Source organism: Spea bombifrons, chromosome 13 (genome assembly GCF_027358695.1).
Source record: "Spea bombifrons isolate aSpeBom1 chromosome 13, aSpeBom1.2.pri, whole genome shotgun sequence".
In the NCBI taxonomy this organism is placed as follows: domain Eukaryota; kingdom Metazoa; phylum Chordata; class Amphibia; order Anura; family Pelobatidae; genus Spea; species Spea bombifrons.
In genome coordinates, this window is record NC_071099.1 from 15,262,184 (window position 1) to 15,276,586 (window position 14,403).

The 14,403-nt window shown below is 40.6% G+C and overlaps 1 protein-coding gene across 1 annotated transcript; it reads left to right on the plus strand.

The window, feature by feature from the left end:
* The first annotated feature begins 1,987 nt into the window (after positions 1-1,987).
* Positions 1,988-8,503, plus strand: ABI3 (ABI family member 3). Its single transcript, XM_053452760.1, has 9 exons — positions 1,988-2,464; positions 2,943-3,110; positions 3,820-3,996; positions 5,076-5,158; positions 5,287-5,364; positions 5,663-5,820; positions 6,175-6,282; positions 6,970-7,068; positions 7,976-8,503. Exons 1-9 carry the CDS (start codon positions 2,123-2,125, stop codon positions 8,050-8,052), a joined length of 1,290 nt encoding a protein of 429 aa, XP_053308735.1. The 5' UTR covers positions 1,988-2,122; the 3' UTR covers positions 8,053-8,503.
* Positions 8,504-14,403: the final 5,900 nt, after the last annotated feature.

The window sequence follows — 14,403 nt, forward strand, 5'->3', positions numbered from 1 at the left end:
TTATGTATACATATATTGCTCCGCAGGAGAACAGGAGATGTTCTGTAGGAGATGCTCTGGGCCAGCAGCTCTAATGTCTGATTCCTCCCACGATCCTCAAGACCACAGATGGATAATCTGATAAAGGGCTTAATGTCTAACCTGCTTACAGCTCAGCAGGAATATACAGTATACGGAGTGATTTAACATCAAATACATAACATTGTGTCGGACGCATGGCCGCTTTAACAACAAATGTTGTATATGGGCACTTATACTTTTTTTTTATGCTGTCTGAACTACGTCTTGCGTCTCCTCCACAGGGAATGTTGTTGCCTGCATGTTCTTCTAAGTGTTTTTTACTGTAAACGCACATGTATTTTTTTTAGTGGTTCTCTTAAATAAATTTGATTATAAATTGGATATTATGTAATGTACAACATTGAATATTAAATATTTAGATTCCCATATTCTGGAGGTCTACCGATCTGTGAACCTTTTGTGTATATATATATATATGTATGTCTATGGACGTTTTCTAGAATTGGCTAAAATTTAGCACAACAAAAGTATGATTGAGTCATACGGACTAATGAGAAGTGAAAGCAAAAATCCTACTTCCTTCCCCAGGCAGTACTGCAGTCGTTTAGCTGCTGGACGCATAAATCTGATATATCACAGCCACAAAGAAAAATAATTACAGAACACGAATGTGTACATTTACATCAAAAAGTCAGATTTGCATAAAGTGATCCAAAGAAACTGTCGACATGTATCACTTCATCTTTTTGATTTTCACTCAATAAAACCGAGACAGGGTATACATCAACAGTCACTGCTTAGTAGAACCTTGTGAGACCCTCATACCCAGCTAACACTCCGAGGAACATTGGGGGGAGGAAAGAGGGACAGAGGGATTTGGGTCCCAAAGAGGGAATAACCCTCTTAAACATGGATACTCCGGGGGTATGTTATTAGCCGCCGCTCCCTTTGTTCCTCCTTGGCATTTACTAATGTTGTGAAGTATGCCACACAGCTCGAAGCCCAAACAGAGGTGATCTGATTAGTGACGGATTCCGGCCAAAGCCAACTAGGTCTAGGCCGGCAAGTCCAGGTGGTGGCAGCCCTTCTGCGGCATAACATGGAGACCTTCTCCTCCCTGGGCCACCAGGCTACATATAGCACAACTGCTCCATGGGGTGGTTAAAGTGGAGATCACGGATCTCCCCATACCAGCCCACTGACACTATGGAGAGCTGCGCTACCTCAGCAGTAAGGGAGCTGGTGGCACTGCCCTGGGTCATGGGATGGTTAATCCGGCACCGGGCCTGATACATTCTATAGAAAATTTCCACTCTGAAAATCCTTACAAACATAACTTTTACAACGCAGAGCAACATCAAATAACATATATCCAATGCACACAATCTACCATCATTACTATCAAGTCATTCGGCAATTAATTAAATCTAGAAAAGCGTCCAGTTGACGTTGACTGTTCAGCATTGCGGGGAACCAACTACAGTCGTTGATTAAAATACTCTGCAGACTGTGATTTTACTGAAACCGGCAGGTTTACACCATAAAATATGTTTGATTGAACTTTACAATGTTCCTGGCATAATCAGGTAATTAACGAACATAATTAGGTAACATAATTAGGCCAGTGTAAATTGATGGCCCCCTAGTGGCTGATACGCGGTAGCGCAAGAAGTTAATTACATCCATAGCATTTCTTATTGTTCGCTAACAGCGTGTATGGCAGCCCTGTGAAAATATTTGAAAAATGACTACATAAAAAATTATTTAGTGTTTCAATTTCTCTTGATACAAAGAGTGCTTTTCATTGTAGGCTCAAAACAACTTTTACATCCGATAGATTGTGAGCATGCCTTCTCCTTCTGTTCCAGTATGTCTTAATGTAATGTTATTTTTAAATTGTCAATTTTAAATAACACCACTGCAGAATCTGTTGGCGCTATATAATGTGTATATATATATGGTGTGCTAGAGTGGCAGTCTGGGCATGCCTAAGTGGAACAGCACCTTTAACGTCCACTTGTGATCGCTAAGGTGGAAGCCACACAGTGTCATATGTCATTAGTGTTGTAACGTGTTCTCTGTATGTATGTGATGTTAATAAATGTCAGAATTTGCGTATTGCGCAATAAACCGAGTGAGACCTCTACTTGCATTACCCGTAGCGGTGACGTTTCTGCGTGAGCGCCTCTCTCTCTCAGCACTTTCTGTGGTTTATGCTGAGGAAGTTTCTCAGAGCCGCAGACACTCTCTGAGACGCAGTGACACGGTCTGTATGAGCTGCAGCATCATGTCCAACGGGGCAAAACAAGCTGAAGAGGTCTCTACGATGGACCGGAGCCCAAAAGACCACTACAGAGACATCGCTGAGGCAACACAGACCCTGAGGGACGGCCACCATAACCTGCAGAGGATCGCGGACTACTGTGAGAAAAACTACACGGAGGTGAGGGTGCCCTGGAGCGACAGAAAGGGAACTGAAAGAGAGAGGACTGGGAAATATTTTCTTGGAGGAACACTCCAGACATTATATGCATTCGATAGCCGAGAGCTCTCTCTAAATTTCCGTGGTGTCCTTGCAAGTGTATGGAGGGATTCTGCAGGATCACCCCAAAGGCATTTGCCCCTTTACCCACCCTCCGCTATTTGCCTGTAATGTTGAACTACAAAAGGGGTATTCTGCTGCAGCTGTGGATCTGCAGCTTCACCTTCAGGGTCAAGGGTGAAATCTGGAATCCTTGGTGAAACTCCAGCTGGCATGTAATATAAAAAATACATTATTATTATTAGTGTGATTAATAAAGTAAAATTGAAAGGAATTGTTTAAAGGGGGGGGTTCTTCTCTTGTGATACCCGCAAGGTGCTGGTAGAATACATTTAAATCTCTGGAAGGTTCCATGGTTTGAAAGCCGCTTTCTTTGTAGGCTGCTGACAAGCAGAAGGCTCTGCAGGACACCATGTCCCTAGTGACCCAGACGCTGGCCAGTGTGGCTTGCCAGGTGGAGGTGGCTGCCCGCCATGTGGCCTACGTGTTGGAGGAGCAGAGCCAGACCCTGGTGCGACATGAGATGCAAATCCGCCTTATCTCCCAGGTTAGTCTCCTAGTCGACTAAGCTCAGAAAATATTACATAGAATGCATTCACCTCTTTATCCTACCCTCCACCCATAATTGTATTAATAAAGTACGGTCCTTCCCAATAACAAGGCAGTGACAGCAGTGCCATGGTCCATCGAGCATGGAATTTGGAAGGATGGATGTGGAAAAGCCCATGGACGTTATGGCAGGTGACGTAGAGGCAAGGGGATAAGAGAGAGTATGTGTGAGTGGCAGGTGGCTTAAAATAGAAGATAGATCATGCCCTAAGCCTTTACGGTGAATGGGTCATTATACCGGGAGAAGAAGGCGTATCATTGAACTGTGCTATGTGTGACTAGTATGTATTGTGGTGCTTGGATGGACCAGTCATTGGGGGTGAATGGCTGACTCTTGTCATGAAAAAAACCCATAAGGATTAAATCTGGTTTTATGATAGAACCTTTGATCTTGGCAAAGATTTTGTGATGGAACTGAAATATTGTGTTAATATTTACGATTTGTATGGTTCCCACCATGGATGAGTCATACTTAAAACAACGGCTTTCTGGAATTCTTAAATACGCGTTTTAATCAAACTTCTCATTTTTACGATCATTTTTATAAGACGCCAGCTGTTCCGTGAGAACGTTAGTACTGCTGATTTGTTCAAGTTAAATTTATTGTCATCACGTAAAACTGCTTAATACGCGTGTTGTTTTTCTAGCTCGTAGATATTCACACAGAAAGGGTTTCCCGTCACAAAATTGGGACTTTGACGACAAGGAAGAGAACAAAACATCCTCCGAAAATCCAAAGTGAGGAGAAACCGGGTCGACCGACTTCCTATACCCGAGTGCCTATTAATTTCACAAGTCTCGACCATGTGGGTCGCGGGGTGACGGTAAGGATTTTCTGGATTATAGATCACATGATCTCTGTATCGTTAAACTCAAGGTTACACGTATTTGTATGGATGGAGAACCTCTAGTGTGCAAGCTACATGCTCCTGAAAACGTTGGTCCTGGCCGAGCCTATTGAAGAAAGGTGGGATGAGAAGCTGAGGAGAGGAACGTGAGAGTTGACCTAAGTATAGCTTGAGCTATTCACTAAGGGGTTTCGAGCACCGATTCGGTTTGTCTCACGGAGGGAACACACCATGGTTCCCCGTTCCCTCAGACGCCAACAATGCCTATTGACGAACTAGTCTGATTTTCCGCTGACTTCCGCAACTCCCACGGATGGAGCTCTCTGAAAACATGCAAAAATCTCTGGCGCCAATCGAAACCACAAAGGGAAAACTGAAGCTGAGTGAAAAGGAGAAGTAGGTACTGAAGACAGAAATAGGATCTTCGGAACAGAGACCCAAAAAGTTCCCCGTTTTCAGCATCACTGACGCCACATAATAGCGGTGATATTTTGTACTCAGCTGTTCTTTAATACGGAAGCTGTAGGTTTCCAGTAAATACACTATCAGCATGCCAAAACCAGCGGACCCTGAGACGCAATTTTAACCCTTTAATAGCCCACCCTAACGATTCTATGTAGTAACTCAATACTCAATACCAGAGCTCATTGAAGATCAGCTGAGGTTTGGTAAAGATCCAAGATGGCTGCCTACAGTTAGCTGGCTTTCCCGCCACTTCCTGTAAACCTGACCGCAAGATGACACCAAATACAAACAATATACACAACAAAGAAGCATAGTGAGAAAGGAAATTGTTAGATAATGCTGGATCTGCCACATAATGCCACTGATCTTGGCTTCCATGAGATCAGTTATCTTCGCAACAATTATACCGATTGACCAACGAAAAACACATTGAGTGGATATTTTGTTTTTTGTTATTCTGTGGAGTATTTTTTTTTTTGGCAACACAGAAAACCAATAGTTTTTTTTTTCTTTAAACGTAGTTCATATAATCCCAAAAATTTGTAAAAACGATGGCCGCCACAAAGTAGAATTTCTTCTCGATTCCGCAGGATTCAGATTCCCAGTTCTCGAGAACCGGAACCATGTCCCGCAAGGTTAGCGTGAAATCACAGACACAGGGCGGCGTTTTGGGGTGAGTTCTTTCTGTATATATATATATATATATATATATATATATATATATATATATATATATATATATGCAAAAATCCAGGGTTCCTTTAGCAAAAATACTATATTTTTTTTTTCCCTTTTGTGTAGGAGAAATTCTCGATTAAAAGATCCTATTCTTCCTCCTGTGCTTCCTGAGGGGAAGTTTCCTCTACAATCAACAGCACAGTAAGTCTCTCCTTATACATATAAAGATGATACACGAGAACCGTTTAACCCATAAAACGCCTCCTATTACTTCATATAATCCCTTAAGGAGCGTTTCCCCTGTTGGCGCAGCATAATGTATCGTTTAATGTATCGAAGATCTAAGAATGCATTACTTAGAGCCACTGTGGCCCTTCTTTCTAGCTGAGCTGTAAATATGCAAAAATAAATCATTGGGATGAAAGTTTCTCACTTGCGGCCTACAGCGGACCGAATAAAAGTGCCTGATTTCCCTGTTTGTTAAATGGTTTCTCCGCAGGTTTCCCGACACGCCGTCTCCGGTATCGCCTCGTCCTAACGGCACAATATGTGACTTCATTCCTCCTCCTCCTCCTCCACCTTCATCCGTTCACCAGGATTCAGAGCCCCCGACAGCTGAGATGAACCACTTGGCAATAATGAATGAGTACCAATACGGTGTGTTTAGAGTATGATATTTTACTCCAGATACAGCCAACACTCAAACTCACACTCATGAAAACATGAGTATAATTCTAAGCTAGGAATAGTAATCTGTATCTTGTATCTTGACCTACGTGGGGGTTGAGGCTATCCAGCCATGTAGACTGGGATAGACAGTCTTTAGCGATGCCTACCCTCCATGCCTTCTTAACACTGCTTCCCTGCCTGTAGAATGAAGAAAGTGACCCAGAGACCCGGGGAAGCAAAGCTTCACCCAGAGACTTCAGGTCATCCTCTGCACTCTATAAGTTAAACCAAGCTTTTCCTGATTCTAATGATTTGCTTTTCTCTTTGGATCTTCTCCTCCAGACGCTGAGCTCTCTGACTACCCTTCTACAACAGAGCCCAGTAACCTGCCTCCGCCTGTCGATTACGAAATGAATGACTTACCCTGGTTTCCCAATTCCATAGAGGAAGGTATGACCCCCGTGTGTTCTGCGTGGAGTGGTGATAGATGGAGAGGACTGGAACCATCAAAGTCTATATAGTACAATGGCTATAAATTCCATGTTACTGTTTATCCAAACAAGCTATTCAAATCCTACCACTGTTGTGTCCATCGGGCAGAGCATTCCATGATGCTCTAACGAATTGAGTGAAAATTAAGTTTTCCTTGCTGAATGATGTGATATGGGTTAATATGTAATTATTAGACAATATATCAATAGAGGGGATCAATATGGATGGGTACCCGTCTTCTCTGCTGGATACTGAAGCCTAGCCCCCATTTTCCTGTTTTAACCTTAATAACTCTTTTTGCGGAGGTAGAACGAGTGTTGTTTGGGTTCACTGCCCCTATAAATATCGACGTTATGACAGTAGCTATGAATAAATTAGTCAAGGACCCCCACTAATATAGCGGTTATATACTTAATGCAGAAATGACATCATCACATAGAGCTAATAACAATGGTGGCCTGCGGGTCTTCGGATAAAGGGATGTTTTTTGGAAACAAAGGGGATAAAACCGGGCTTTTGTCAATGCCGACCGACATTCCTGTATACAGCTTTGGGGTTAATGAAATTGTTAATAGGATGTCTTTTCTGTGCCTGGAAACTTTTTTATTAGGCTTTTCAGTATTTTTTCTTTTTTTTTTTCTACAGAAAACGGTATTTCATTGCAGGAGTTTGGTGACTCACTCCCACCCCCACCTCCACCGCCAGATTATGAAATGCGCGAAGACATTTGGCCGCAAGAAAGAGGTTTGTCTGTAATGAGTTAATAAGGTTTTAATAGTGACCGGTGGGGCCTTCCCAAGTCTATAGGACAATAACAAAACAACAATAGAGTTAGAGTAAGCATTTTGACTTTTCTCCCAACAACCAATCAAACACCCACCAAAATGTCTGCGTACGCTGCTAAATGAACTTAATTTTTTCTTAGTTACAATGTATTCTGATGAAGCATTATTTCAATTTTAAGACATATGACGTTTAACTGGGAACTCTCTGGGGTTGACCCGGAGTCTCTGGTTGAAGAGCTGCTTCCCTGGGTCTCCAGGTCACTATGTTTTTTCCTCTGTAACTAGATTTTCTGGTAGTTGTAATTGGCATCATCATCATCATCATCATTCATTCATTCCTGTAGATCCATATAGATCACAGATTATGCTACATAAATACAATATATTAATGCAATTATTACCACCATCTATTAATATCTATTAGGTTCACGTGACGGTAACATATGTTTGCAATAAAGTGAAATTGCTGATTAAATCCTGGTTTGCTTGGTTTCCTGGTTAACGGGATAAACGTCTTTGCATGTTTGAGAATGAGATGTATCAGTGATGGATTATTTAGGATAAATGTAATTTAATTCGGTGCACCTGCACTTCGCTTGTTGGACACTAGGTGGCAACAAAGAACCGCATTTGGAGCTTATCTAATTCTATCTTATAAACATAGATATGTTTTTAAACAGACACCCTTTATCACTCTCATCACTCTTGTTCACTCCCATCACTCCTGCATTCCAACGGCACGTTGTGTTTGCTAAACCAAGCTTAAGTGTAAAAGGCTTATTGATCGTTAGGAAACTCTTTTGCAATTGTGTTATTGGTGTTATATATTGGTTATTACTAAATATTCTTCTTGTTGTTGTTCACAGTTACTGATTTCCATTACTGCTTCTCCTCTCTGGACCATCTTCTTCCTCTTCCTCCTCCTCCTCCTCCAGACGCCTAGACAGGTTTTCTTTGATTAATTGTACTACTCTTACTAACGATGCGCTCTATACGTTGTAATGCCATGCTGGGAGAATATATACACCTATAGTTTTATTGCTTTCCGCCCAGTGGCTCTTCCCGGAGTGTTACATTGTAATAGGTATCTTTGAATCTAAGACCAACGACTGATTAAGGTCTGAGTCTTGGGTCCCGGGTATTAAATACACGTTGTTGTAAAGTATTATCTTTGAAGAACAGGTTTTAGTTCCTTTGTGTAAGAATCCAGCTTAATATCCGAAGCTGGGAACTTAGAACAAAGAGCCGAAGCTTCCCAGCAGACACAGCGGTAGAGATTTGTTTAGAAATAAAATGTATTGTAATTGAAATGTTTAAATTGAACCCATTGTACAGCGCTACGGAATATGATGGCGCTATTTAAAACAATAAATAATCGTTTTCCGTGTGGCAAACTGGTTTTTGTCATGATTTATGTTAAATGTACATTTTGTTACATAAGGCTCCTTTTTATAATTAAGAAAGAGGAAGGTAGAAGCTATTGGAAAGCTAAGCTAGCCATTTCCGAGGTCAGCTTGCCACCTTTGAGTCTCGCTACTAAGCAGTGGTATAGTTACATGATAACATTAACCATTATCCCCATTCTGCTCTTTCGGAGAGGGGGCGCAGGGGCAGCACGGGGGCCAGTTCATTGAAATGTGCCGTTCCACAGTTAATCCTATTGTACATCGCGGCGGAATATGGTGGCACTATAGCAAACATTATTTCTGAGAAGGGTTGGGACACCAGGAGTAGACATCTTTTATTCAACGCCAAGGCGATGGGGCTTTTCAGCTTCCGGTTCTTGCTGACAGGGCGGTTGTACGAAGCCGAAGACCCTCGATGGGTAATTGCCTTAGATGGCCGTTGGAGGCATCAGGAGTTTACTTATGACATCAGTTCGGGTTACATCAGAGCTCCTCGTTGCCCCAGGCGAGGAATCTCAGGACGTTGTGTAACACGACGTGTTTCGTTAAAAGTGCAGAGAGAAGCCTTCCCGTCCTCTCACTTTCCTATTTTTGATTTCCTTCCTTTTTTATATATATTTTTTGTGCATTTTCCATTACTTTTAATAAGCTTATAAAGTTATAATTCTACTTTTTCCTATTTGGGCAAATTTATGGTCCAGAATTAATTTTTTTTTTTTTTTTTTGGTCCATCATTTTTAAATTGTCAAAATTGTCAGATTGTAGAATAATAAATGGGATAAACCCTTTCAACCTCCCTCTCGTGATTTGTGTATATAGAGAGCCAAAATGACGTTTTAAAAACGTTCTGATGTTAGTTTTAGAAACAAGGGCAAATCTTAAAATTAGAATTTTCTATAAGAAAAAAATGTTTTTGATGATTTTATTTATATATATATATATTGGATTTACAGATACTAGATTGCTCAAAATCTTGTGATATTTACTTTATCTTTGGGGCTTTTACCTTTTTTTGCCTGAAACTCTTAATTACAAGTTTATACCCCCTTCCCACAGTATAGTGCTGGTAGAGGGGGGCGTCCGTCTCCGACTGTCTGAAGAAGATGATGGAAGGGCGTTGTTCATGTCATTTTTTTAATTCGTTGAGGTGGAAAGCCAAGGGCTTATCCCGATCCGCTACAGATGCAGGTGAGAACTTGCATTCATATGACAAATCTGAAGGTCTCCGTGGAAGAATGCCCCGGCCTGTTACCCCCCCCCGTACCCTCTGAGGGGGGGGGGGTCTGTTTTTTATGTGAATACCGAACGCGGCGTTTTGCATATCAGGATGTTTTTTTCCGCTGATTGATAGAATGAGTACACTGTCAGGGCCGGGCATCTCGGAATATATCAGCGTCCATCACCAAGCCCGAGACACAAGTAGTGAGACGTTCCACGGAAACCTCTCTAGGCTAATGTATCAAAGGTAACAGTGTATCTGTTCTAATGCACTGGATCACCCGTGATGTTAGGTAATGACATGTATGTATGACACGTGGAGCCGCGTCACCCCTTCTTCCAGCTCTACAGGAACCACACTTAGGGCAACCATCTCGTCTATTCCGGAGACAATCTCTTGGTCGAGCCTTCGATCCGCAGCTTTTCTTTGTTGCCTAAAGTGTCTGAAACTCACTTAAATCTAAAGGTTCGTTAAATTTCAACAGCACCTTGATTTTAACTTAAATGGCATTTAAGATATTTATTTTAGTGACAGGTTAAAGCTTTCCAGCCACTGATGCTTAAAGCAGCCAATCAGCATCGAGAATCGTCGGACCGCAGAGGTGGGAAGCTGCAGCTTCTCCCCAAGGTATTTCTTTTCAACCCTTTAAAGCACACATATTAAACTTATCATAAACTTGTTTAATATGCATTCTTCTGTAATCTGGCTGCCTAGGACGTTAAACTGGCCCTTAAAAAAAATAAAATCTGTTATAATAAATGAGATAAAATTATTTCAGAAATGCTTATATTGTAAAAAAAAAAAAAAAAAAATGTTTATTTCTGTGTATTTTATCTTCACAAAGGATACATTTTATTTTATTTCACCAAATACCAAGTATACTTCCCGCTATTTTACCTATAACCTTCCGGAATCATACAAATAAAGCGGAATAAAATGCAGGAATAATTCTAAAAATCTGGCCATTTGAACCAAAATTAGATTATAAATCACGTAAAAGATCAAATTCTGTGCGAATACAATAGAACAAAGAACGTGTTCCGGAGAGTAGATGCAGGTGCTAAGTGCGTGGGGTATATTGTAGAAACTGCAGCTTTTCTCTGTTAAAAAGGGACAAAAGAGTAAAGATCAAATATTATGACAATGGGAAATTGTGCGTTTGTGAAAAAGCCCACGTGGAAATACCACCCATAAAAAAAGGTGAAAGCAAACAAAAGCGAAGCGAGTGAATTCTTTCATTCATTACTTTCACCCCATCTGTGAAAAACCTCAGTCGTATAATTTATTCAAAGGTCTCAACCAGGCGTCTCGTCTCGTCGAACAGACGCCCCACACAATGAGAAGAACCCCGACGCCGAACACATCAACGCAGAGCGAGACGGATGGCACCTTCTCCCAGACTGCCTTTGTTACGTTTAGATGGATTGAGGAAAGGATCGGTCATGATGGCTTAAAAAAAAAAAAAAAGTTACAATTTATTATTAAAAATAAGTTTAAAAAAAATTTATTATATTTTTTTTTATCATGGTGGAAACAGATACTTCAGCTCGTTACTAATCGTTCGTAGCTGGTTTGTTTTATCCACCGTTCTCTGATAGATTGTCACTAGGTCTATGCTGTCCCTGGTGTTGTTCGTTGGGTGTCGCTTCCATCCAGGGGGTTTCTGTAGGCCGTCGCCTTTTTTTAGGATACAGAGAGACTCTATGCGGTTTATTCACCAACGGGAGAGTTCGCAGGAGAGTTTGTGTTTCAGCTCCTTGACCTTATTATACGTTATGAAGCTCCAACCCCAATCAGCTTCTACTGCAGGAAGACCTTGGCCGGCCCGGGATAATGGATAGTTCAATCGGTGAGTTCTTCCTTTGGTAAAGATGGCGGGAGAGACTCGCTGGGCCTTAATAATGCTCTATTTATTTGGGTGAGATGGAACGATTGTAAGTATGTCTAAACCTTACGCTTCACTATAACAACTCTTCGGCTGTCTCTCGGTCTCTCTATACTGACAGCTTCTCAAGAGACAGACCTCTCTGTAAGAGCTTCCCCTTACCAACCGGTTTCCATCACCATAACTGGGAACGCTCTAAATGAGCTGCCCCTGAGACTCTTGCAATATTAACCCTTTAATGGTCCATGGTAAAGATTTTATGCAGTGACTCGCCAAATGTGTTAATCTGACCACTCATGAAAACCTTGACTTCCAGATACACTTACCCGAGTCAACCTGCATTCAAGCAGGGATATCAACCATAACAGACCGGAGGCAAAAGCACCATTTGGAAGTTTTAATAGAAGATCCCAGCGGAGTAGAATAGGAAGGAGGCGGACTGCGTGACCCTGAGGATCTGCCCCGTCACCCTGCGACCATGAAATTGGGGCAAAAACCCTGAGACTCCGGGTCAAACCCTCATCGTTCCAGGTATGTCCATCTGTCTGTAAAATAAAAATTCAAGATGGCAGCTTCCAGCGGCTGCTGTGATGTTATTACCCATTATAACTTTTATTTATATATACACAGTACGTTTATTATCATTATTCACTATTACTGTCTAGTATAGCAACTGCGAGCTCGTCAGGAGATAATTACCGTACCAGCAGACACATAATAATCCTACATTAACACCTCACGCTCCATAAAACACTGCACGTCCGCGCACGTCAGTAACAAGAAATTCTCTCTATTCTAGAATAATTTGGCTGACGACGCTTTTCACCTGAAATTCTACATATTTGAGATGGGAAAATGCTAATTAATCCTTTTCCTCAATAAGTGTAACCGTCTCCATTTCCATAAAACAAAATCTGTGACGTAATTTATGTCATAAATCAACTTCCTGTCCTGAAGTCCCTCCCCCCCCCAAACCTTACAAAGGCTGCCTGAGCCAATCGGCAACGATCAGCAACGTAACAACAGGGCGGCGATAATTTAATGGGGATCAATATTCACGCAGCTCCTAAGAACATGCCAAAAGTAGCTTTTTTCCCCTCATTCTTTCACTTCTTAGCCATCGGCTCCTTCCTGTTTTTAAGCCGCTAGCCTTCCCGCTTCCGGAGACAACAATATCACATTAAATTTACATTAAAAACCTGGCACAGCCATTTTAATGAATATATTTATTTGCTTATCTGTACTCAGACGCTGCACCCCGGTTCGAAATTAAATCACGGCAGGAAATCAGCAGGAATTTTAATTAAATTGCAGCATTCTACCTGTTAAAAAGTAAACGCAGAACACGGTGCTACTTTATGCCGGCCGCTGTGACAATTCCCCATCCGAATAAATGTTCAAGCGCTTAATATTATAAATCAGATGCTGCTTCTATAGCAGAACGAGGGGTTAAGTTGTAGGCTGGTAAGTAGTCTGGCACTCGGGGGGTTACGTAGAATTTTTCTGCTATTTTTAGAAATAACCGGCAGTTATACAAAGACTTCGCTGTCTCTTTCATATAGAGCTTTTTTTTGTGAGCGGCTAAATCCCAAATACCGTGACGCTTGTCCTTATCTCACCCAGGACTGAATTCTAACTTGGCAGGATATATTTTAATATTAGATAGTAAGAATATCGATAAAACTCCTTACATTAGACACCGTGAAACACTGAACAAGCCGTTGCACACCATCGTTTAGATATAATATAGGGAAGTTTTACTTTAGTGAGAGGGTGGTGGATAAGTGGAACAGCCTCCCGGCGGAAGTGGTATGTTAATGCATGGGATTAGCATATGGCACAAGACCAAGGACTGACTGTGTATATAGGGTAGTGCCACATATGTCACCATTTGTTATTTTTGCTATCAGGTTTATATAGCGTCTGTAGAGAATATGGAATACGCTGATGCGCCTTAATTATAATTCCAATATTATTATTATTATTATTATTATTTGTAAATGTATCCTAGCGACACTGATTGCAAAGTTCTATGGAAACTGCTGGCACTATATCAATAAATCTAATGTTAAATTATTGTTGTTATAATAATAACAATAACAACAACAATAATAATAATACTAATAATAATAATTCTTCTTCTTCTTCTTCTTCTTCTTATTATTATTATTATTATTATTGTAATTCAGGCTTAAAATAGTGCTATAAAACCAAAAATTTGAACGTGAAAAAACACATTTTGTAGTTGAATACTTTTTTTTCATTTTGTTTTAAATAATTGTTTTATTTTATCCTTAGTTGTACCATTTAGTTGACAAAATGGCATTATATTTGTATAGCGATAGTCCAGTCGAAATAACGGTTTCGGCTAATGATTCTTTTGACAAAATAATATAATTTAGCCTAAAATACATATTGGTGTAGAATATTTTTTTTATTTAAATTGAGTTTGGCGCATGAAGATCACCACTAAAATATTTTTTTTGTAAAATGTAATATTTTTATCTTCTCTGCATATTCTTTCTATCTGTTGCGTTACTCTGATAATAGGGGGTACTTTCTTCATACCTATTGTTATTTTATAATATAATATGCGTAAACATAGAGGCGGCCATTGTAAGACACACAAAATTGTGTTTAACTCCTTAAGGACAATGGCCGGTCCCAAAACCCATTTAAAATGCATTTTGAGCCTGTACATGTACGGGCTTTGTCATTAAGGGGTTAAAACTAATAGTACTTTGAAAAAATAGTTAAAAGCTTTTATTAAATGATTCTATTAGT

What these genes read in the sequence shown, in the direction of transcription:
- ABI3 (XM_053452760.1), top strand. Translation starts at nt 2,123, where the DNA reads ATGTCAGAATTTGCGTATTGCGCAATAAACCGAGTGAGACCTCTACTT. An exon ending in ACACAGGGCGGCGTTTTGGG is followed by an intron (nt 5,159 to 5,286) that starts GTGAGTTCTTTC and finishes CCTTTTGTGTAG; the next exon opens with GAGAAATTCTCGATTAAAAG. An exon ending in CCTCTACAATCAACAGCACA is followed by an intron (nt 5,365 to 5,662) that starts GTAAGTCTCTCC and finishes GTTTCTCCGCAG; the next exon opens with GTTTCCCGACACGCCGTCTC.